Source organism: Musca vetustissima, unplaced genomic scaffold (genome assembly GCF_032173495.1).
Source record: "Musca vetustissima isolate MV318-11 ecotype Yass unplaced genomic scaffold, APGP_CSIRO_Mvet_v1 utg6577, whole genome shotgun sequence".
NCBI classification, from domain to species: domain Eukaryota; kingdom Metazoa; phylum Arthropoda; class Insecta; order Diptera; family Muscidae; genus Musca; species Musca vetustissima.
The window spans coordinates 57,490-81,500 of record NW_026877114.1 but is presented as its reverse complement, the minus strand read 5'-3'; the positions used below and the strand labels follow the sequence as shown (position 1 = coordinate 81,500).

The 24,011-nt window shown below is 39.2% G+C and overlaps 2 protein-coding genes across 2 annotated transcripts; one reads left to right on the top strand and one right to left on the bottom strand.

Moving 5' to 3' along the window:
- Positions 1–603: 603 nt before the first annotated feature.
- On the bottom strand, positions 604–12,947 carry LOC133321678 (aminopeptidase N). Its single transcript, XM_061530760.1, has 7 exons — positions 12,734–12,947; positions 6,242–6,400; positions 5,694–6,171; positions 5,473–5,632; positions 2,335–2,416; positions 970–2,242; positions 604–900 (listed from the first exon to the last, which is right to left on the bottom strand). Exons 1-7 carry the CDS (start codon positions 12,919–12,921, stop codon positions 604–606), a joined length of 2,637 nt encoding a protein of 878 aa, XP_061386744.1. The 5' UTR covers positions 12,922–12,947.
- A 9,443-nt stretch (positions 12,948–22,390) lies between these two features.
- Positions 22,391–23,749, top strand: LOC133321677 (aminopeptidase N-like). The gene has a single exon (XM_061530759.1). It carries the CDS (start codon positions 22,391–22,393, stop codon positions 23,747–23,749), a length of 1,359 nt encoding a protein of 452 aa, XP_061386743.1.
- Positions 23,750–24,011: the final 262 nt, after the last annotated feature.

Here is a 24,011-nt window from a genome sequence, read left to right as displayed (position 1 = left end):
AAAAAAAATATTTACAAAATTATTTTTTTAAAGCAAGCGTTTAAAAGTTCTCCTTACGATGCCATTCGAATCGGTAAGAAATTTGTCTTAAATTGTATGAAAAAAACGATTTTAATTATTTTACGACATGTAAGATTTGGGACTATTCAGTTTTTGCTGGCCGGATTGGGGTCATGTATTTCACTAGATGGCGCGATTTACATGTCATTGCCAGAGTTGCCGTCATACATGAAAATAAAGGAGTAATTTAGAAATAACGAATTTTGTTGCATATTTTGAGGCGCTTAAATAATATTAAGCTGAATAATGTAAATTATTTCACCCGCAGCTAACTCAGCGACTACTTAACCGATTTTTATAAATTTTACAGAAATATTTAGAGAAAATTCTAAGGTTTTATTTCATATTTTCAATACATATATACAATTTTTTAATATATTTTTTAACCCCCAAAAAAATGCGTAGATTTTTGGGAATATTTTTTAAACAACGAAAACACATTTTATATATTTTGAAAAAATTATTTTTATATTTTTTTTACATATACACACACAAAAATGCATTGTTAGGGATTATAGGGTGGGGATAAACTTATTTGCAAACTTAATTTGTATTTTTAAATAATTTTCTATAGAGATTTCCGGCTAAACGTAGCGCAGGACCAAAACGATTTGGCGCCGCACTATTTCGATTTGGTGCCACCGAGGCGGCATATATGGGTCGCTGATTTTTCGACAGCCAATTATAGATGTCAGGTTCGAATTTATCCAAAAATGTTTCGGTCATTTTGATTTGTTTTCCAACATCTTTGGAATTGGGTTCTATTAGCGGGGCATTGTATTCCACTGTTTGCGAGAATAATTTCAGCTCTCGGGATATTAACTCATGGAATGAACGGAACTATAAGCAAGAGAAAAAGGAAAAATTTTGAAGATGTGTAAATATATAAAAAATCTGCCGTAAACATACCTGATGACTATGTGTACTGGGTACATATTCCGCCATAATATTGAAAATTTCCGTAAAGTAAGGATATTCCATAAGAATCTTATAATTATTGGCAATATATTGACGTATAATGGAACGTGATCGACCATTGGCTCGGGACAACCGCTTGACATTCAAGGCCGAATCATTTGGATTGATAATAAAGTTGCTGGCATTTACCCCAATAATCATATCCAAATATTGTCGAATATGCGATGGATTTTGGGTACAGCGTAATGCAATAATGATATCATCGAAAAACATCGTATCACGATTTGTGGCCTCAAGGACACCAACGACATTTTTAAACTCATCATCGCTTAGATATTTCAGGCCATAACAGAGAACATCTCCGGTGACCACATAGTAGTCTTCCTTCGAGGAGACAAATGCAATTTGTTCGAAAATATAATCGAATGCTAATTGTCGTGCATAATCCAGACACTCGGTAAGATCAACATGGCAGGCCATTTTCAGCAGATTCTGGCGGGATGTATGTTCGGAACCGGTTTTTTCACTCAACGCCTGACGGGCCTCATGTATCGAGGGAAAATATTTCAAATAGATCGGCCTCACCAAATATCGTACAAATTGTTTGTAGTGTTCATGCGAAGCGGTATTATCCAAATGACGTTCGAACAGTTCCACGGTGGCTTGGACAAAATTCCACACTAGTAAATCCTCTTCATGGCTGAGGTAGCTAAGTAACTCAAATATGACATCGACATTTTCCACTTCATTGTGATCCAACAGCGGTTGCAGGCAATAGAAAATATCTGCCCGGTTAATGGGGTGAATATCCAAATGATTGTCCTGCAATGCCTTGGCAATTCTCCGCAAATTCTCATCATCGTATAGGACATGATAAAACCCACTTTGCTGCTTATTAACAATCAACCAATCATTCGGTTCCAATTGTATCCCCAGCTGGGAAACATTTAACTCCTGTTTCGCCACCGGCGGCATAAAATAATCCGCAGCTGTATTTTCAAAATCATGATCTGACTTCGAGGCAAAATTCAATGGAATCCATAGGTTTTCTGCATACGGAGAACGTTGCTGTTGCACCAAGGTTATTGTGTTATTCTCATAGTTCCTTATCACTTTTATAATCGGAACTTGTTTACTGTGTGTCCACGAATACATTATCTCTGGCACTAAGGGGACCCATGTTTTGCCTGCCGATGCCTCATCTTGTTCCAGGGCATTTTGTAAACATCCAAACAAGTCCATTTCATTAGCCACCGAATACTGACTTGACGTGAACATGAAGGGTAAAAACTTTTTCAGATTAATTGTTTTGTGACCATCATCATCATCTCAATGAGATTGTCGATTCGGACTTACTATTTTCTTAAATACTGTTGAATGCCGCGCAGGAATGTCTGCTGGCCGAAGGCGTGATGGAACATTTTTATTACACAGGCAGCTGGAAGATGAAAAGAAAAAAGAGGGGGACATGTTAAAATATAAAGGTGGAGCATAGAAAGGGTTACCCTCAGCTTTAAACTTTGTTACGATAACAATGTGCCTCATCGAAATATAGGTTTTATACCCCACGTACCCCATTATAAGGTACTAGCATGAATGAGCCCATAAGATTGTATATAGTAATATTTTGAACATAGTAATATTTTTAACAGACATAGATCAATACCGAAGATGGGACTCATCGGTCCACTCCTTTTGGTACCTCCCTATGTTACGCCCAAAAGTTGTCGATACCCGTTTTCGGGCACAATCTACACTAAAAAATATTATTGCGATGACAATTGAATAAGCCGGTATCGGTTTGACAGCCTGCCACCAGCAGATATAAAAGTAGGGCCGTTGGTGATAATCGGGAGTCTTCTGTAGATGGCTGTGGAGTTGAAAAACGAACACTTGGTTAGGAAAGTTGTTGTTGTTGTAGCAATTTATATGAATATATTTTTTCCTGTTTAAATCCCATCTGGTTCTGCCTCCAAATTGAGAAATGCAACTACTTCCACTGGCTGCAATACGAATTGAGATGACTGCACCATCCTGAACGTAGTATGGCCAAAACTACTCTGGTTTGTCTGGACAGCTGACGTTCTTCAGCTGCTATGCATTCAATCTGTTTCCGTTCAGCGCTGCGGCTACTGCATCAGTATGAATGCTATTCAGACCTGCTCGATAGGCAACATGATCTAGAGGCTCCCTTTTGTAACGTTGAACCACTCTCTCTCTCTCTAGATCATGCAGATCCTTCCTGACACGAGGTTTCTTTATCTGCGCCCCGAGTGCTGGCCGCAAGCGACTTGAGGACCTTGTTCCTACTTTTCAACTTATCACAGATAGCTGCGGTTTGCGCGGGCGATTTAAACATACTGTCGAATGTGACCCCGAGTATTTTGGGGTAGTTGGTGGTCGGAATTGTATGCCCCTCGACCTGCACATTCAACGGCATTTCCATCTCCGCAGTCCATGTGGTGAATAATGTGGCTGTCGACTTCGTGGCGGATATATTCATATTCCTCGCTGTAAAGAAGGTTGCTAATTTGACGAGGTTTGGACTTCTGGTTCCGGAACTCCACGTACGACTGGCGTTCACACATATAGTTGATTATCCTACGTTTCAAACTCGGCCGGAGGGAAGTGCTCTCAATGTCCTCGTGACATGGTTGACAGTATCAAAGGCTTTTGATAGGCCAAGCGCTACCAACACTGTTCTATCGCACGGCCGGTTTTGGTTAAGTCCGCTGTTGTTGTACTGTGTTGCTTACGGAATCCATGTTGATAAACCCCAACTGGATAGCTTTCTCTAATACTGGGGAGGAGTAATGCCTCAAGGGTCTTCGTTACTGGCAACAAAAGTGAAATCGGTCTGTACGATTCACCTTTGCTGATATCCTTGCCCGGCTTCAGTAGCGGGGCCACCCTGCTTGTCCAGGCTTCGGGGGCGAAGTGGGTGGCTATCCTGGCTCGTTCAGCTGCTTTAGCATACACATTGGTATTTCGTCAGGGCCCAACGCTTTGGATGACTTCGCGTTATGGATGACACATGCAACAGCACCCATCATGAACTGTGGTGGTACCTCCTCAGCTGGAAGAGATCTTACACGACGAAGTACTCTTCTCTTCGCCCTGTCGCTCTCGGGTTGCTCGACAAACTGTCGGTTAAAATAACTTGCGCATCTCTTCGGATCAGTCACAGTTTCGTCGTTAAATGTGACTGATGTCCTATCATCCTTCTTACCAGGGCTCAAGCGACTTAACCGTTGCACACAGTTTACTTACTCCGGTACCAATGTTGCAACTCTTCAGGTGCTCCAACCATTTATTCCTCTTCTGCCTCCAACGTAAGTTCCCTGACCCTAGGATCTGCTGGTTTAGATCGACGTAGCTCATCATGCTCATTTGCTAGGCCAACTGCTTCTGCTGGGAAATTAGGTATCATTTCGGGAATTCGACCAGCACGTATAAATCTGCAGCTGTAAAGATGCCTCGGAATTTTTTCTGCTACCCGTACATTAGAAGCAATGGAAAGTTCTCTGAAGCGCTGGTTGGTGAACTCTCTGAATCCTTGCCAGTTGGCTTTCCTATGGTTAAGGAAAGTGCGGCGTTCAGAGATGACGAAATCGGGCGGTCTGTGCCAAGAGAAATGACGGGCTGCCAGTTGGTGCCATTTATCAGACCTGGTGGCACAATGTTTATGTCTGGCGAACTGTGACACTCTCCCCTTATTCTGGTGAGGGCATCCTCATTTACCGTGGAGGAATGCCACAACTCATGGTGGGCATTGAAATCCCCTAGCACCAGACGGTTATTGCCATCCACTAGAAAACGAATGTTGGGCAAATAACGCGGTTCACAGCTAATAATCGGCGGTATATACACGTTAAGCACCTCTCCATCGGCAGTACCACATTTAACTGCTATCCCCATACATTCCATGTATGGGTCACTAGAGTCAAGCTCAAGCGAAATAGGCCTGTATTGAAGAGAGTGGTGCGTAAGGAATGATAGGTCTCCACTTCTGGTGCGATCCTTCCCCTGTAGGCTAAAATTTTCATTGAGCTTGGTTTCCTTGCAATTAAATTGCAGAAACGATGCACTGTCAGGGGTGGGGACAGCAACGTGCGGTGAGGAGACTGCGGTGGAATTCCGTACTCCGACGAATCAGATGACGCCGTAGACGAAGACTCGCTGGAGATTGCACTGTCGCAGCACGAGGCAACGTAATCCCTTTCGCTGTAATCTCGCAACCGGGCCTGCACCCATTACATCTCACCGATACTGTACTGTGGTGAATGAATATAAAGTCCGAATGTGGGATCCATCGGTCGACGCCGTCTGGTACCTCGCTCACAAAGGGTCAATATCTTGTAATAGTCGCAATAAAAAAATATAAAAAACAGTGATGTTCAGAGACCAAAATATATAATGTTTTGAAAACCGATAGTGGTGAGGTCCCCCTTAAACTCTATATATATAAATATACCCACATAATATAATAAATACCTTTTTGATAACCGATTAAATCGAAAATATCCACAATTTCCTTTTCTTCTTCCACATAATGAGTCATGGCACGCCAGCGTGCACTATATTTGTGATAGCTATAAGCCCTGTAGGCAGTGTCCATTATGAAATATTCCAATGGTTTAAATTCCGGGTGAAGCTACAAAACATACAAATATAAACATTAATAAATAATCTTCCTCCCAACCTCGCCTACTTACCAAATTAATAATGACATGTGAAAAGTATGTGGCAAATCCTTCATTTAACCAGGCGTAGGACCACCATTCCGGTGATACCAAATTACCAAACCACTGATGGACAATTTCATGAACAATTGTTATGGTATCACGAAAACGATGCCTCAAATCATTTTCCGTATAGAGTAGAAAATCTTCTCGATATGTGATGAGACCCCAATTTTCCATTGCCGCACCATAGTTTTTATTCAATGCCACATGATCCAATTTATCCAGCGAGTAATCAACACCCAAATACTCTTCGATGGCAGCCACTGTGCGTATGGCAAATTCCAACTGATGTTCGCCTTTATTTTTCGACATTGTCGGCGTAAAAACACGTTGCGTGACATGACCCTGTCGCTTGGAGATATAACCGAAATTTGATACAACAAATGCCACTAAATAGGTGGATATCGGTGGTGTTGGATAAAAGATCGTTGTCGATAAATCACTGTCACTGGAAATAGAGTTAATTTATTTTAGTTACTTTTAAATAGAAAGAGAGAGAGATAGAAGTGATATCTTACTTGTGATGAATCACTTCTTTCATGGGCATATTTGAAATGGCCGAATATTTGTTGCTGTGAGTTATCCGTATTGTAAAGTTGGCTTTAAATGCGGGTTCATCATAGCAGGGAAGTGCAAGTCTTGCACTAGTGGGTTCGAACTGAGTCGCCGCTTGATAACTGCAAGGGAAAAGAAAAGAACAATTTTGTAGTTTAATTCCACATAAATAATTTTTACGAATATGATAATAGGATAAAATGGCGAAATCTTTATAAAAAGATAATAGAAAACTCCCAGAAAATCTGCAAAAGCAGCTAGCCTAAACAACATGACAAAGATATGATGAACGAATGGACTCCCCGACGATCACAAAATCTGAATAACAAATCACAAACGTTGACAATTTCAGAGCACTGTCTTAAATATTTAATCTTATGAGGTATGTCGACGAAGTAAAAGTCTTCCTCTCAATTATGTCAACATAGAACTGGCTGAAAAATATATCTGAAAATTTCCGTCAGGGATTATTTAGCTTTTATTTATATTGAAAAATTCTGAAAGTATATTACAACGAAGTCCTTCTTGTTTACAATGTAGTCTTAAAATTGGAAATAGCCCCCAAATGATGTTGGAACGTTCTAGCCGCATTTTCCCAAATGAAGTAGAAGTCTTCTTACCGCTAATGTCAATATATTCGGATTTTGGCATATCTTCACATTTTCCTAATAATGTTGTGACAAAGTAGGATAAATACGGGCACGTGTCCATACTACATATTAGTCCAGACAAATGCCATCAGGTAGCGCTGTCTTGTCTGTTTAGGGTGTTAAGATACAAACCATGTGTGGTAAATTTCAGATTCAACCCTGTTATCGTTATCGCAGACACAATCCTTTGATGAGTTACAAATGTAACCCAGTGATCGTTTTAAATGTCGAATTTTCTATGACGATTTAAATTTTTGTGGTCTGCTGCGAATTGTATCGATATTGCAATCGGAATGAAAAAACATCAATTTTGCGCGAAATTTTTACGAAAATGATTAATGGAATTTTTTGAATCATAATTATGTTATTACCACATGATGTATGTCAAGTGCTATCACGCATCATACTACTGCTATTGACTTATCGGATAATAATGTCAGCGACTACTGCTGTTATGATTAGTTTTTATTAATTCTGAACAAATCGAAGAGTATATACCTTCGTTCGAATATACTTTTTGTTTTGAATATAGGACTACTGTTTTGCAATAGCCTCCAAATGGGAAGTATTAGCCGCATTTCCTAAACGAAGTAAAAGTCTTAGTCTCAATTATGTCAAAATAGAACTGGCTTTATATAGTTTCTGATTTTGGCATGGCTTCACATTTTCCTAACAATTTTGTGCCAAAGTAGGATAAATGTGGTCTTGTGTTCAAAATGGTGTCATATTGTATATTAGTTCAACCAATTGCCGTCCGAGGGGGCTGTCATGTACGTGACATTGTTACGAACCATATTGTGGAGAATTTCAGGTGTAACCCTGAGATCAAATCCTAATATTCTCTCCATCTTGTTGAGGAGGATAAAATATAGAGGAATTTTACATTGGGGTAATATAAAATACAAGGACTTATATTGAGTGCAAAATTACAGCCACTTCGGTAGAAAATGCAAGTGACGACGTTTATGCATTCCGGATTTGTGGTGAGTAGAAATCTTCTACACAGAAAAATTGCAATAGAGGTCTATGTTTTTACATAGTCCCCATAAGGTGGAATATATATTAAATTTGTCACTGGGATTGCAACATCTATAAATGTTCGTCGGATATCTATTTAATAAAACAGCAAGTGATTGACTGGCTGATGATTCATCAACGCCCAGATAAAACGGCTGAATCGAGAATCTTGAAATTTTGAGTGAGGTGTCAGAAAAGGATGGCTTTTTGGAAATTCGAACTAGAACGGCACGAAAAGTACCATAACTATGGTAGTACTTGTATTTGGTGAACCGGTAGAGCCAGAACACTTATATTTGGAATGAGGGTCACTGATGGAGAGTAGGATAGATATACCAATGGAAATTCGAACTATAAGTATCTTAAAAGTACTAAAATTTACTACTTTTGGCATAATTTCGTAGGATAGAGCTAAAAACTCTAAATTTGGAATGCTAATTAAAGTTGAGAAGTAGTATCGATATAAGGAGGTGGTTTTGGAAATGTGTGATCATGCATACGCAAATTACCAAACAGTTCTAAATTTGGTACAATTTAAATTTGGACGAACGGATGTAGCCGGAATCCTGAAATTAAAATTACCGTCTGAGTGTAGGATTGGGACATGCAGTTTTGAAAATATGTACTTATGTCTACGAAAAGTACTAAATGGTACTATATTTAGTATAATTTTCATTTGAGTGAACCCACTGAAATTTGGAATAAGATTTGGAAATTTGATATAATTTAGATTTAGGTGAACCGATAGAGCTGGAGTCCTGAAATTGGGAATTAGGATTACTGTTGGAAATTTGGTATTAATATTATTGTTGGTGTGTAGGATTGGGGTATGGATGACGTTTTGGAAATTTGTTCTTATTTGGAACAATTTCAATTTGGATGAACCGATATGGCTGGAATCCTGAAATTAGGAAATAGAATTTCTATTGGATTATTGAGATGGGCACATATGGAAGTTTATGTTAATGTGTATAATAAATGGTAATAAATTTGTTAAAATTTCGATTTGTGTGAACTTATAGAGGTCGAACTAGGAAATATGGAATTAGTTTTGGAAATAAGTACAACAGGAGTAAAAAAGGTTATAAATGGTATAAAATTTGATATAGATCTATATTTCTATTACGGACTGAGTTAGATAGTGTAGTGTTGAGATATGGAGGTAGTTTTGGAAATACGTACTAAATGGTACCTAAATTTTAATTATGGTCGATATTGGTTTGTATTTTCAAAAAAGAAGAAAGAACTAGAAAAACGTGACCAATTCGAGATGTACAAGAGTCAGAATAAAGTCCTGAATTTTTTTGTTATCCACCATAGACCTGATTTTCACACTGCGCCCAATCCTGGAAAAGACCTACGAAAAATACATCGACATATTCCACCTATTCGTCGACTATAAATCCGCAGTACTGCAAAATTAATACAACTATGCAGAATAACAGTTAAAGTTTTTAAAGTCGGAAGGGCCTATCGGAGCGCTTAGTTCGTCGTGTAAACTTTGTAACGTAACCGCTACATTTCATACCACCTTATTAATATAATACTAGAATACCTACATTTAAGCAACCTGCGATTCGTTCGCTTCCTGCGATTCGTTCGCTTCCGCGACTCGTTCGCTTCCGCGACTCGTTCGCTTCTGTATAACTCTTCTAGTTTCAGAAGGAGTTTGAACGAAGGGCGCCACCGACTACATCAACCCGAGTCGACTACTACAACCCGAGCCGACTACTTCAACCCGAGCCGACTACTTCAACCCGAGCCAAATACTTCAACCCGAGTCGACTACATCAACCCGAGCCGACTACATCAACCCGAGCCGACAACATCAACCCGAGTCGACTACATCAACCCGAGCCGACTACTCCAACCCGAGCCGACTGCTTCAACCCGAGCCGACTACATCAACCCGAGCCGACTGCTTCCCGCATGTTACTCTCTATCTAAACACAGAAGTATTACAATAAAGAATTTAACTTTTACCACTCGTGTTTTTAACTTAAGGTGTGTGGGTCCTTGAGTTGATCCTGGCTGCGACTGAGCTTACTTCAGCCTTAGACAAAACCACTCGTTATAACTTTTTAACATCCAGCTGGAAAAGGTCATACGAGATGCAAATGTGCGCTGATGACGTCGAAGACCAAGCTGATGGTATCAACGCGCCAACTGTGGAACTTGAAAACTACAGCTTCCAGGTATTGAACGATTTTATATACCTCGGTACCGCCATAAACAATACTAAACCTCAGCTTTCAAATCCAGAGAAAAGTAGTATTGGCCAACAGATGCTAATATGGTCTGAGTAAGCTATTCAAAAACAAGGCCGCCTCTCGCCATACCAAACTTTTACAAGACGCTATCCGTGCTGTTGTGTGAATCTGAAGCATTGGTATTTGCGCAACCAGATGAGACAGCTCTTGGTTAATATCGCGGCCGAATGAACCATCTATTTTCGGACATCGACATAGTCAGACGGATCGAGCTGCAGCGACTACCTTGACTAGGTCATATAAAATGGAGCTAACTGATGGTTCACGCAGAAGGGGAAGGCCACGCAAACGATGGAAAGATCAAGTGGAAGAACTGCGCACAAGACCGACGCCCCTAAAAATCTGTTTTTTAAAGTCGGAAGGGCCTATCGGAGCGCTTAGTTCGTCGTGTAAACTTTGTAACGTAACCGCTACATTTCATACCACCTTATTAATATAATACTAGAATACCTACATTTAAGCAACCTGCGATTCGTTCGCTTCCTGCGATTCGTTCGCTTCCGCGACTCGTTCGCTTCTGTATAACTCTTCTAGTTTCAGAAGGAGTTTGAACGAAGGGCGCCACCGACTACATCAACCCGAGTCGACTACTACAACCCGAGCCGACTACTTCAACCCGAGCCGACTACTTCAACCCGAGCCAAATACTTCAACCCGAGTCGACTACATCAACCCGAGCCGACAACATCAACCCGAGTCGACTACATCAACCCGAGCCGACTACTCCAACCCGAGTCGACTACATCAACCCGAGCCGACTACATCAACCCGAGCCGACTACTCCAACCCGAGCCGACTGCTTCCCGCATGTTACTCTCTATCTAAACACAGAAGTATTACAATAAAGAATTTAACTTTTACCACTCGTGTTTTTAACTTAAGGTGTGTGGGTCCTTGAGTTGATCCTGGCTGCGACTGAGCTTACTTCAGCCTTAGACAAAACCACTCGTTATAACTTTTTAACATCCAGCTGGAAAAGGTCATACGAGATGCAAATGTGCGCTGATGACGTCGAAGACCAAGCTGATGGTATCAACGCGCCAACTGTGGAACTTGAAAACTACAGCTTCCAGGTATTGAACGATTTTATATACCTCGGTACCGCCATAAACAATACTAAACCTCAGCTTTCAAATCCAGAGAAAAGTAGTATTGGCCAACAGATGCTAATATGGTCTGAGTAAGCTATTCAAAAACAAGGCCGCCTCTCGCCATACCAAACTTTTACAAGACGCTATCCGTGCTGTTGTGTGAATCTGAAGCATTGGTATTTGCGCAACCAGATGAGACAGCTCTTGGTTAATATCGCGGCCGAATGAACCATCTATTTTCGGACATCGACATAGTCAGACGGATCGAGCTGCAGCGACTACCTTGACTAGGTCATATAAAATGGAGCTAACTGATGGTTCACGCAGAAGGGGAAGACCACGCAAACGATGGAAAGATCAAGTGGAAGAACTGCGCACAAGACCGACGCCCCTAAAAATCTGTTTTAAACTCGTCTTATGGAACAAATCTTCTGCCACAAGCCATAAAAGTAATAAAGTCATTCCCATAATGTTTAGTGATTTTATGGACATCACGAAGTAACCGATCACATTTACGCCGATCAAGTACATTTATAGTATTGTCATTTTAACACGTATATCGACTTATCGACTAGGTCAATATATTATCCATCAAAGAAAAATTAATTATTGTCGTTTCAAATTCCTATAATTTTATTCAGTTATAAAAAAATATCTATACCATAGGAAAAATTTAGTATTTGTACCACAAGTACAACTGATTAGTTTTTTCGAAAATTTTAATATTGAAAAATCAAAAATAGACTGCTATCTTTTTCAGGTATGACTTCACACGATATTATAATGAATTCCTTTTGGTTTACAAATGCACTATTTTATTTAGCCACACATATTTAAAACGTTGCGTCCCGCCCAAAGGTTGCATACATTTGTTTGTTTTGTTTACCTCTCACACATGAAGCCCTATCATGCCGGAGATAACAATATCACCGCTACTACGACAACTACTATAAAAAAATATTATTTAATACAACTTTCGATTCGAATTATTATTGGCAAAAGATTATCAGCGACGTCAACGACGGCGACAAAGTGCATAGTACTCCATGACAACGTAGCAACATTTATTTTCCCCCAATTCTTTGTAGAGGGGTTCCAATAGTTTGTTTTTGTTTTAATGATTTTTATTATTATTTATTATTACTTTTTGTTTGTTTGTTTTTGTTGTGAACTTGTGATGACGACACATTGATTTCAAGTGTTTATCTCCTTATCAGTGATGGTGGTGGTGGTGGCCAGACTTGACAGAGATTATTCATAGGGTTCCGATGTCTGTGTGTTTTTTCAATACCAAGAAAAATCAGAAAAAATTCCGCCGAATTTTGACATTTTGTTTTATGAAAGTTTCCTCCTACTAATCCTCTGACTCATAATTTATTTGCCCCCAAAACCAAACAAAAAACCAATGAATAATTCCCTTTACTTACATGACCTGATTTCCGGCATCACGGTAGGCCAACCAATACAGGCCCAAATGATCTTCATTCATGGTGCCATCGTAGAGTATTTCCAAACGATATTTCTTGCCAACTTCAAAGATTTGATAATATTCCTGGCCATGGATGATGAGGAAATGACGACGTGTGTCCAGCGTATAGGTAAGGTCACGCAGCATATCATCACTATCCAAATCGGTGGCAGTTATAACAAAGTTGCTGAGATTTTTTGCATGCAGAACTATTTCATCGGTGGTCTCGCGTATCTCAATGTCAATGGTGGCATTACCCGTGAAATACAGACCACCCACATGGATGTTGGTAACAATGTGGAGATTATATTCCAAAGGAAATGTTGAATTAGGCAGGCGTAATGAGCGATCTCTTGTGCTTGCTGGTGGTACTGATGATGGTAATGAAAATGTTGTCACCTCCTCGGCCTCCTCCTCCGCCGCCGTTCTTTGTGTTACCAATGAATTATCATCAACGCCAGCCTCTTGACCCACAACCCCGAATACTGTTGTTGTGGGTAAAATTAGGCAAATATACAATAGAAGAAATTTCCATTTTTTATTTAGAAGAAATATTTTATTTGACCGTGTCATTATCAACTCTAAGAAAATATGTTCACGTCCCCGTTTGACGACACGTCGATCGTTCCACAACCGTTCAATACGAAAAATAAAAATCAACTAAACATTCGGAATTCGAGGGAAAACAAATCGAAGCGACAAGGCTCTCATTGAACGTCGATGATGATAAGTGATCCGAAAATACAATGACAACAATGTGACAGCGCCAGCACCACCACCACACCGCATTTTGATAAGATAATCGAATGCGTATACTATTGGAGAGAGAGTGTGTATAACAGTTAGTATAAGAGTTGCGTGTATGAAGAAGGAGTATGGTGCAATCTTCCTTAGCAAGAATGTATATATGTGTGTGTCTGTAATTGAGTAAAATGGAGAACGCTTTCACCATCGTAATGAGAGCAAACTTAATTGCAATAACCCAGAAAAAATAATGAGGATCAGGGATGGGAGTTATTATTTTCTTGACGACTCTTTAACTTCGCCAATGTCTTGAATTGAAGTCTAATATGTATAGAAGACCAATCTGCAATATATAGAAAGATATATTTTATATGCTAGACCTTTATTGATAGAGCTTATGTCTGCTTTTTACAGAGTACAATCCATCTGTAGATAAAGGACAACCATTAAGGATAGATGACAGGATAGATTAAGATTAGATGACATGTTCTCGAAGGATTGAGGACAAATCATCTAAGAATAGAGGATAAGTCCTTTAATGATAGATGACTAATTCTGAGGATGTGTTATCAATCCCTATAGGATCTGTCCTCTATTCTGATCCTATAGGGATTGATAAGACATCCTCTAAGTATTGAAGACAAATCCTCTATGGCTAGAGGACAACAAAACTTCTAAGGATGAGGCCAATTCCTCTTAGGATAGAGGAAAAATTATTATCAGATGGAAGACAAATCCCCTAAGGATAAAGGACAAATACACTAATGATTGAAGACAAGCGTTAAAAAGTCCTCTATTTTAACATCTAAAATTCATATCAAGTATGATATCAGGTACTGTCGTCAGCGAGGCCTGGTGAAGGGTCACTGAGGCAATGATCCTTAGAATCCTTAGGATTGATTTGGCGAGTGTTTGCACTCCTAAATTAATCAGTAATAAATAGGTTTGCAGTTTCCTAGTTGGGAAGCCTTGTACTTTCTACTAGGAATCAAGTATGATATCAGGTACTGTCAGCGGGGCCTGTGGAAGGGACAATGAGGCAATGATCCTTAGGATTGACTTGGCGACTGATTAATTTCGGAGTGCAAACACTCGCCAAGAAAAGGTTTGTAGTTTCGTACCCTGAAGATAGACAACCTAACCCTAGGGTGCTTATCAGAAAGTTTAAGCTGCATTTTCTAAACGAAGTAAAATGGTGTACCCCTTAACTATCTCAAAACCAAACTGGCTTTATATTTTTCTAATAATGTTGGGCCACAGAGGGATAAATAGGGGCACGTGTTCAAAATTGTATATTACATATTAATACAGACATTTGATGTCAGGGGCGCTGTCGCCCTCCCTGCTTGTAGCCTAGATACGAACCATGTGTGGTGAATTTCAGATGCAACCCTATGATCGTTATTACAGACACAATCATATTAATTCAGACATTTGATGTCAGGGGGCGCTGTCGCCCCCTGCCTGTAGCCTAGATACGAACCACGTAGGTCCATGTTTTTGTTCTGTGATTTGCTGTCAGAGCACCGGATAAAATTGACAATTTTGATACTACGGTAGTCGAAATACCACCCTTAAAGGCTGGAAACTTATTTACATATGCTTGTATTACCCGATTAAAGGGGGCTTCAGAGGAAGCACAGACTCCAGTGCTTATCCAGGATGGATAATGAGAAGCTGACACCTATAACCAAAGAGTAGCTATCATAGACTGCTGACATTTTTCTGGGGTAGTGTGTGCGCTTCAAAACGGTATTCCCTGGGTATTCATTTAGGACCTGCATCAGTGTGAGTTCTATTCAGATCTGCTCGATAGGTATCTCCATCTGGAGGTTTCTATTTATAACACATTGGACGTTTCTCTATAGATCATGCAAATCCTTTCTGACACGCCTAGTTGGGAGAGTTCTATCCACCTGTACTGCAACGAAAGCATATTACTGATCTAAGGAAAGGATCTTCGTCTCCTCGTGGTGGTGGTCCACAAGTATTCGTCACTGCCATCACATAGCTGGCCACAGATCGACCTATCGCTTCATAAGAGGGCTGCCGTCAACCGGTTTGAGGACTTTGATCCTACTTTTCAGCTATAGTTTGCGCGAACGCTAATTATCATGCCATCAAATGTGACCCAGAGAAATTTGGAATAGTTAGTGCCCCTCGGGCAATACAATAAATTGCAGTTTCATCTTCGCAGTTTATGTGGTGAATAATGTGGCCGAATATGTATTAATATTCTTCGCATGGAAGAAGGCTGCTAAATCGGCGTTCTACCTTTCACATATCACTCATTTGCTACAAGACCGGCATAAATCCAAAAATAGATCGAATCTGTTTTAGTCCTCGACTTATAGTGAGATCGGCCTGTAAGATTCACTTTTTCCTGCATCCTTTCTTTACTACGGCAGAGGGCCACCCTATCTATTGTCCAAGGCATAGGAAACTATGTGAGTGGCTGTGAAACTGTCTCATCCAGCTGTTTTAGCATTACCATAGATATAATGTCAGTTAACCAACGCTTTAGATGACTTACAGCTACGAATGACACTTGCAACATAACTCATTGTAAACTGTGGTGGTACCTCCTTGGCGGAAAGAGATGAGTTAGTTTTATCGTTAAATGTGTCTCAGGTCCTATCATCCTTATCAGTGTTTCAGAGCGTCTTAACTATTGCCCAGACTTTCCTTCGCTATTATTCGAACCCAGGGCATGAGATTCCTAGCCTTAGGTTCGACAGAACTCACCACGATCCACTTATATAATTGATTATCCAACGTTTCAAACTTAGTCGGAGGGAAGTATTCTCGATGTCTTCAAACAGAGTGGTCATTTAGGCTTTTGATACGACCGAATCTGGTTTAGCCCTCGACTTATATGTGCGTAGATGGCGTGCAAGTCAGTTATTGTGGTGTGTTGCTTACGGAACCTATGCTGATTATACGCAACTGGATAGCTTTTAATGATTCAAGAGTCTTAACTACTGGTGACACAAGTAAGATCGGCATGTACGATTTACCGTTGCTGACATCCTTGCTTGCCTTCAGCAGCGAAACCACCCTACTCATTGTCCAGGCTTCGGAACCTATGCGAATGGCTGTCGTGCTGTCTCATCCAGCGGTTTCTGCATTACCATAGATATGCTGTCAGTTAAGACGAATGGTCATTTTATAGAAACCAAATGGTCCTCGCATAGAAGGTCAGAATTTATTCGTATTGAAAACCAAAGAAGAATGTATTCTTAAGAGATCATGAGTTCTTCTTCTAGAAGCTTTTCTTGGAAGATCAAAAGATATTTTTTTCCAGACGGGCTATATAGAAGATCTTCTTATCGTCTCATTGAAAACCTGTTGGATATGAAAATACAATTTTCTAATCTTGGGTGCTATATATGAATCTGCGATTGCGTTAACAACGCCCAGGTAAAAGAATTTATTAGAACATCTTGAAAAATTAAAGAATCGTCATATATAAAATCGTCATACGAAAATAATTTCCTCCGAATGCTTGAACTTGTCACATTAATTTTACTTCGATTTCATTTTGATATACCCTCTGTCATTTTTCTCACATACTATTAGATTATTTTTGAAGTACCTGGGCCATTTTTTTTTGTTTCTGGTATCTCTATCAATTGCGGTTATGGTTACGACTACGATTTCGTACGTTTTTGTTTTTCTTGTATTTTATATGTCATCATTGGATATCGATACGACATTGGAAAGTCATTTGGAATGTTCAATTCTGATTGCTAATCTAAATTTGTTGTTGTTTTTGTTTTCAATACTAATAATAATTGATTAAGTTAACACATTATCGGAGACTATCGTAACACGCAAATCTTATTGCCCTGATAATGGCCAGCCATGTCAATACTAAGAATTATTCGGTATCTTTGGAATATGACGAGGTGTTAAAAGGCTCTACATTTCTGAGGCGGCGATCATAGTCGTGTTGCGAGTTGGCCAACAAACAACATGAATTGTCGTTTGAATGCCGCTGTAGCTTTAATCGTTACGATCCTTGCTCTGGCAGGATCAGTACACTCCGCCAGTCGTCGTACTTTTTTGCCCATTGAAGAATCGGTACTTTCGGGAACGCCACGCGAGGATTTAAATTATCGCCTACCGAATGACACATTACCCTCACATTATGATATCGTTCTGACCACTCGTGTCGATGAGGGTATTCGTGATTTTAACGGTGTTGTAACCATCGATATTACCGTTCTGGCCGAAACCAATAAAATCGTTTTAAATGCTCGCCAATTAGAATTCAATTGGGCAACAGTACAACAAAGCGGTAGTAGCGAAGATGAGGTGCTAAATATTGCCTACGAAGAACGTCGCGAACTTTTGACATTGTCCCGAAAAGTTGAAACACCCTTCGCCAAGGATACTAAATTGAAATTAACGGTTGATTATTATGGCAAGTTGCGTAGTGATAATGCCGGATTCTATATGACCACCTATAAAGATGTCGATGGTAAACAGAGGTAAGTTGTGTGGTCATAAAAATAGAATCGAGTGGAATGAAATGGAGAAATAAATCAATTCTAGTGATAGTGTGGATTATTTATAGAATTATTATTCGATAAGTGTCTGTGTGAAGTGTTAAAACCATAGATCTAACGATAAAAGTCTGTTAAATGGTATAATTAAAATTAGCTTATAGTGTTAGAAAAAATTAGTTGTAATCTATACAAATATTAGGTTTAGCCCTACCATTCCGCTGTAGATCTTTTATTCAACAGTCATATTGGGGGGAAAATAAATACAAAATCAAGTGCCTATTGATAACTTGAAAAAATTACACTATGTGACAAAACGTAGTTTTGAGATGACATTGTCCCCAGTTACTTCTTCTATTGGGAGCATAGAGCTTCCACAAACCATCGCCATTGTCAATATTTGTTTGCATCTTCCCATGTAGGAGCGAGTTAGAAATGGAATTGCATTGTAATTATCGCTAGATGTCTTATATAGTAGTATGAGAAAATAATCTTTAAACACAATAAACCTTTGGAGGTTATTGTTCAAGAGATCGCCACTCCTCTAGAAGTTGGGAAATATAGGAGGTCGTTAAAAACTGATTGGAATTGCGTCCATGCTCAGACAATTACCGATAGATGGTTCTATTTGTGTTTATATCGTAGACACGAATCATCAGTGGTGAATTGCCTGGCCTACGAAATAAATCGGTTTATAACGCTCTCCCATATTTACCCTACTTACACAAAGTCACTACTGTGATAGTCTGTGAGTATTTTTTTACTTCACACCATTGACAAACCTTCCGCAGCAGTAGGGTTAAGACTGGAGAAAGTTCAGAATCGTACTATCGGTAGACGGCACTGTTTTACAAGCGTAAAAACAAACTATTAACGGTGAATTGTCTGTACTACAATATAATTTAATACGATAAATAAACGCTCCTCTAATTTAAGGCTAGTGAGAAAATAATTGGTTGAAGATTAGAATGAATATAATTTATGGAAATTTAGTTCCACGGTTGTAATAATCGGATATAAGAAGAGATCCACGCTTCTATAGAAATAGGGGGAATACGAGAGAGCGTTGAAAATCGAATTATATTATTTCGAAGTTCAGACAATTATCCTTGATAATGTTTGTAGCATAGACACCAAACATTGGTGGTGAATTATCTGAGCTAATATGTACTTTAATCCGATTCTGAACGATCTCACCTATTTCAACTACTCATAATATATTGAGAAAATACTTTAAATAAAAAGATCATCTGCTGCGATAGCCTCTGGAAAGTATTTCCTTTAAACAGAAATTCTTCTCTAGAAGTAGGCGATATATGGGAGAGCGTACAAAACGGATAAAATTACAGACACGAGAGGCGAGTCCGTCATAGTTCTTAGGTTATTGTTCGTCGTCAATTGTTTCCTGGGTTCCGCAGTCGTAATAAACTTCAAAAGATTTCCTTTAAAAAAATTCACACTTCTGTAGAAATAGGGGAAATGCGGGAGAGCGTTGAAAATCGAATCATATTATTTCGTTGTTCAGACAATTGTCCTTGCTAATGTTTATATCATAGACACCAACCATTTGTATCGAATTATCAGAGCTACTATGTACTTTAATCCGATTCTGAACGATCTCACCTATTTCTACTACTCATAAGATATTGAGAAAATACTTTAAATAAAAAGATCATCGCTTGCGATAGCCTCTGGAAAGAATTTTCTTTAAACATAAATGGTTCTCTAGAAGTAAAGGATATATGAAAAGCGTTCAAAACTGATAAAATTACAGACACAAGAGGGGAGTTCGTCATAGTGTTAAAGTTATTGTTCGTCGACAGTTGTTTCCTTTGCTCCACGATCGCAATAAACTTCAAAAGATGTTATTTTAAACATCCATGCTTCTATAGACATAGGGGAAATACGAGAGAGCTTTGAAAATCGAATTATATTATTTCATAGTTCAGACAATTGTCCCTGCTAGTGTGTGTAGCATAGACACCAACTATTTGTGTTGAATTATCAGAGCTACTGTCCGATTCTGAACGATCTCACCTATTTCAACTACTCGTAAGATATTGAGAAAATACTTTAAATAAAAAGATCATCTGTTGCGATAGCCTCTTCTTTAAACAGAAGAGCTTCTCTAGAAGTAGGGGATATACGGGAAAGCGTTCAAAATTACAGCCTCCAGAGGGGATTTCGTCACAGTTCTTAGATTATTATTATTTTCGATTGTTTCCTGGTCAACCTCGATTTCGTGATCCTTGTAGATTCCTGTTAAGAGGCATCCTCGTTATGCTATGCACATTTGTTCTTAAATTGTGGTCAATTTATCTCTATTTTCAATGTTTAATGGATATTTATATTGGTTTCTGGCTCGTTAGACTTTCAAAGATCGGCGTTGGTGTTGGCACAGAATATTTTGTGCATCATTGGTGCCAAAAATTTATTTATGTTCCCGCTGTCCATGTCTCTCCAAATTCTTCGAAATTTTACTGCATTTTTGGTTATATTGTGAGGTAGAAGACAGATATAATTCCGAATAATTTAAGACTTTGTATTGTCGTGAGAGACTTATGTTATCCCTATTCTCTCTGACAGGGTGAAAGAGGATAGTTTTGCTTTACTCCCGCGCTGGCGTGAAACTTTTGTTTTATGTTCCCCTTACGAAGGGTTCTGCATCCTCCTACACCTCTTTTATAGTGGAACATAGGGATCGTAATATGTGCGATAGAGATTTAAAATTGTGCACATACATTGTTAATACTCCTAGGATATTCGATATAGAAAAAAGGGGTTTATCGGTTACCTCGTGGTGGAGAATATAAAAATTTCAGTCCCGGCCAAACTAAACTACTTTTTAACTTGTTTTTATTCGAACTTATTGTAAAATTTCTCACATTTCCTTTCTTAACAGACCCCTGGCTGCTACACAATTCGAGAGTACCAATGCTCGTCATGCCTTCCCCTGTTACGATGATCCCGGCAAGAGGGCCACCTTCAGAGTCACTATCAATCACAGTCCTAAATATACGGCAATTTCCAATATGCCTGTTGATGAGACAGCTACCATGTAAGTTCAATACTCTATTAAAAGATTCAAAACAAATATTTATATCCAGCTTTTTTGTTTTAGTTCCGGTAAAACTGTTTTCCAAACCACACCCAATATGCCCACCTACATTGTGGCCTTTATCATTTCGGATTACACATATAAAGAAGGTGTATTTAATGGCTTGAAACAACGTTTATATTCACGTCCTGGTTCGGAAAATGAACAAGAATTCGGATTGGTAGCGGGTATGTTGATTACACAACGTTTGGGTGAATATTTCGGCGTCGACTTTATGTTGCCAAAATTGGATCAAGCTGCCATACCTGATAAGGGTGGTGCTATGGAAAATTTCGGTTTGGCTACATATGGTGAACATATCTTGTTGTATAACCCGGAGATTTCAACGGTTAATACTCAAACGAATGTGGCCAATATTATCGCTCATGAACTTGCCCATCAATGGTTTGGTGATTATGTGACAATTCAATGGTGGACTTATTTGTGGTTGAAGGAAGGATTTGCCGCTTTGTTCTCGTACAAGGCTGCCGATGAGGTATGTAGAATAATAGTCCGGGATTTTTTTTTTTTTTTGTGTAAAAAAATCTATACCCCTGGTGAGGTCCTGAAAAAATATTTGTTTGAAAAAATCTGGATCTCAGTCTCTAGATTAAAAAATCCACCACTCTTTTTGACTTTGAAAAAATTATTCAAAAAATCCACATCTACTTTTGACCTTGAAAAATTACTTTCAAAAATCTACGCGGCTTTTGGACCATGTCAAAAAATTGTTTAAAAAATACCCGCCTCTTTTAGACCTTGAAAAAATTGTTTAAAAAAATCCAAAAAAAACATTTTTTTTACTTCCTTGTCGGTGTACTCGATTTTTATTTTTCCTTCTACTCTATTTTTGTAGGCCTTCCCAGAATGGGGTATTTGGCAGCAATTCCACACCGCCGAATATCAATCGGCTTTGGTTAGTCAAGGTGTCGACAATCCCCGACCAATGTCCGCTTATGTCCAAACGCCAGCCGAAATTTCGAGCCTCTATGATGATGTGTCCTATGCTAAGGCTGGTTCCGTATTGAGCATGTGGAATCATGCTTTAACCGATCCTGTTTTCAAACGAGGTCTTCACAACTATTTGGATGCCAAGTAAGTAGTCCCACAAGGGGACACCAAAGATCCGTTCAACTTCTTACCTCTACAAATCAATTTTCCCATCCTTTTCAGCCAATATACCTCCGCTGTGGAGAGTGCTCTTTTCGATGCTATTCAAATTGCCGCCAAAGAGGAGAATTACGCCATACCCGCCACCATTGCCGATATGATGGGTTCATGGACCCAACAAGGTGGCTACCCTCTACTCACCGTTAAACGTAATTACGAAGACGGATCCTTCACCGTTAGCCAAGAGGCATTCTACAATAATGAAAATACCAAATCCGATAAATTGTGGTACATTCCCATTAATTACGCCAGTCAATCGAAATCCGATTTCCGTAATACCGAAGCCAGTGATTATCTTCTCAAGGTACCCAGCATTAAAGTGGATGCCAAATTGGGCAAAGATGAATGGTTGATTTTGAATAAACAATCCACCGGTTTCTATCGCATCAATTATGACGAACAAAATTGGAAGATGATTGTTCAGGGTCTTATCGATAGTCCTTACCGTGTCCATGCTCGTAATCGTGCCCAGCTCATTCACGATGCCTATCGTTTCAGTATCTCCAATCGCTTGTCACACTCCATTCTCTTGGACATGTTAACCTATTTGTCCAATGAAGAGGAATATGCTCCATGGGCCACATCCCGTGCTATCTTTGATACCTTCAATCGTTTCTTCATCGATGACAAGGAATATGAACATTTCAAACAGTATTTGGCCTACATTATCGAACCCGTCTATGAGAAGTTTGGCATCCATGAAGATTCCGGTGAACAACATTATCACAAAATTACCCGCAACATTGTTATCCACCTTGCTAATATGGCTGGTCTCAAAAATGCCTTTGGCGATGTCTATGGCAAATTCAAAACGGAATTGCAGGGTGGTGTGACAATTGAACCAAATCTCCAATCCCAATTCTATTGTATCAGCCTTAAAGATGGCTCCGCCCAAGAATTTGATTATGTTTTCAACAAACTAATGTCGATCAATGATCAAGCTTTGCGCAACTCCTTCATCTCCTCGTTGGGCTGTACCGAACGCAAGGAACACCTGCAGAAATTCTTCAGCAGTTCCATTGACACCAGTAACTCACTTCGCGGTCCTGAACGCTTAAACATTCTTAGTGCTGCCTACAGCCGTAGTCAGGCGGGTCTCGATGCTGCCATTGAATTTTTACAAACCAACTATCAGGCCTATGATGGTTTGGCCATAAACAGTAACAAACCTGTGGATACTGCCATACGTGGCATGTCCAGCTATGTGGTGAATAGTGATCAGGAAGCTAAGCTCTTGGAATTGGTCACCGCCCTTAAGTATAGTATCTATGTGAATAGTGATTTGGAGACTGTTGTTAAGTCCAGAATCCAGGATAATTATAATTGGTTGAAAACAAATCGTGGACCGATTATGACATGGATGAGCTCCTTCCGCACCAGTGGTAGTGCTAGTTTGTCATTGTCTGTGGTCTCAATGGCTACCGCCTTGTTGATGGTTTTATTTAGATTGAATTAAATGAGATTAAAAGAAAGTGTGTAGTTGTTGTTGTTTTTCGTGTTGTTGTAATATTCCAAGAAAATAAAGCTGTTTTGAATGTTGTTTCTTTTTAAAATTGAGTTGAAGTCTCTAGTGGAATTTATTGCGACACGTAGGTTAGAGATTATAAAAAATAATTGTTTAAGAAATTCTCTTATATAGTTCAGCTATTATTTGAAAAAAAATTAAAATTCCAAGCTATTACTTAAAAAATATTTAAAAAATCCAGGCCCATTGCTCC

Coding starts and splice junctions, on each gene's coding strand:
- LOC133321677 (XM_061530759.1), top strand. CDS start 22,391: ATGATGGGTTCATGGACCCAACAAGGTGGCTACCCTCTACTCACCGTT.
- LOC133321678 (XM_061530760.1), bottom strand. CDS start 12,921: ATGCTGCGTGACCTTACCTATACGCTGGACACACGTCGTCATTTCCTC. Junction 6,172..6,241: donor AAAGAAGTGATTCATCACAA/GTAAGATATCAC, acceptor CTCTATTTCCAG/TGACAGTGATTTATCGACAA. Junction 5,633..5,693: donor CACATGTCATTATTAATTTG/GTAAGTAGGCGA, acceptor TATGTTTTGTAG/CTTCACCCGGAATTTAAACC.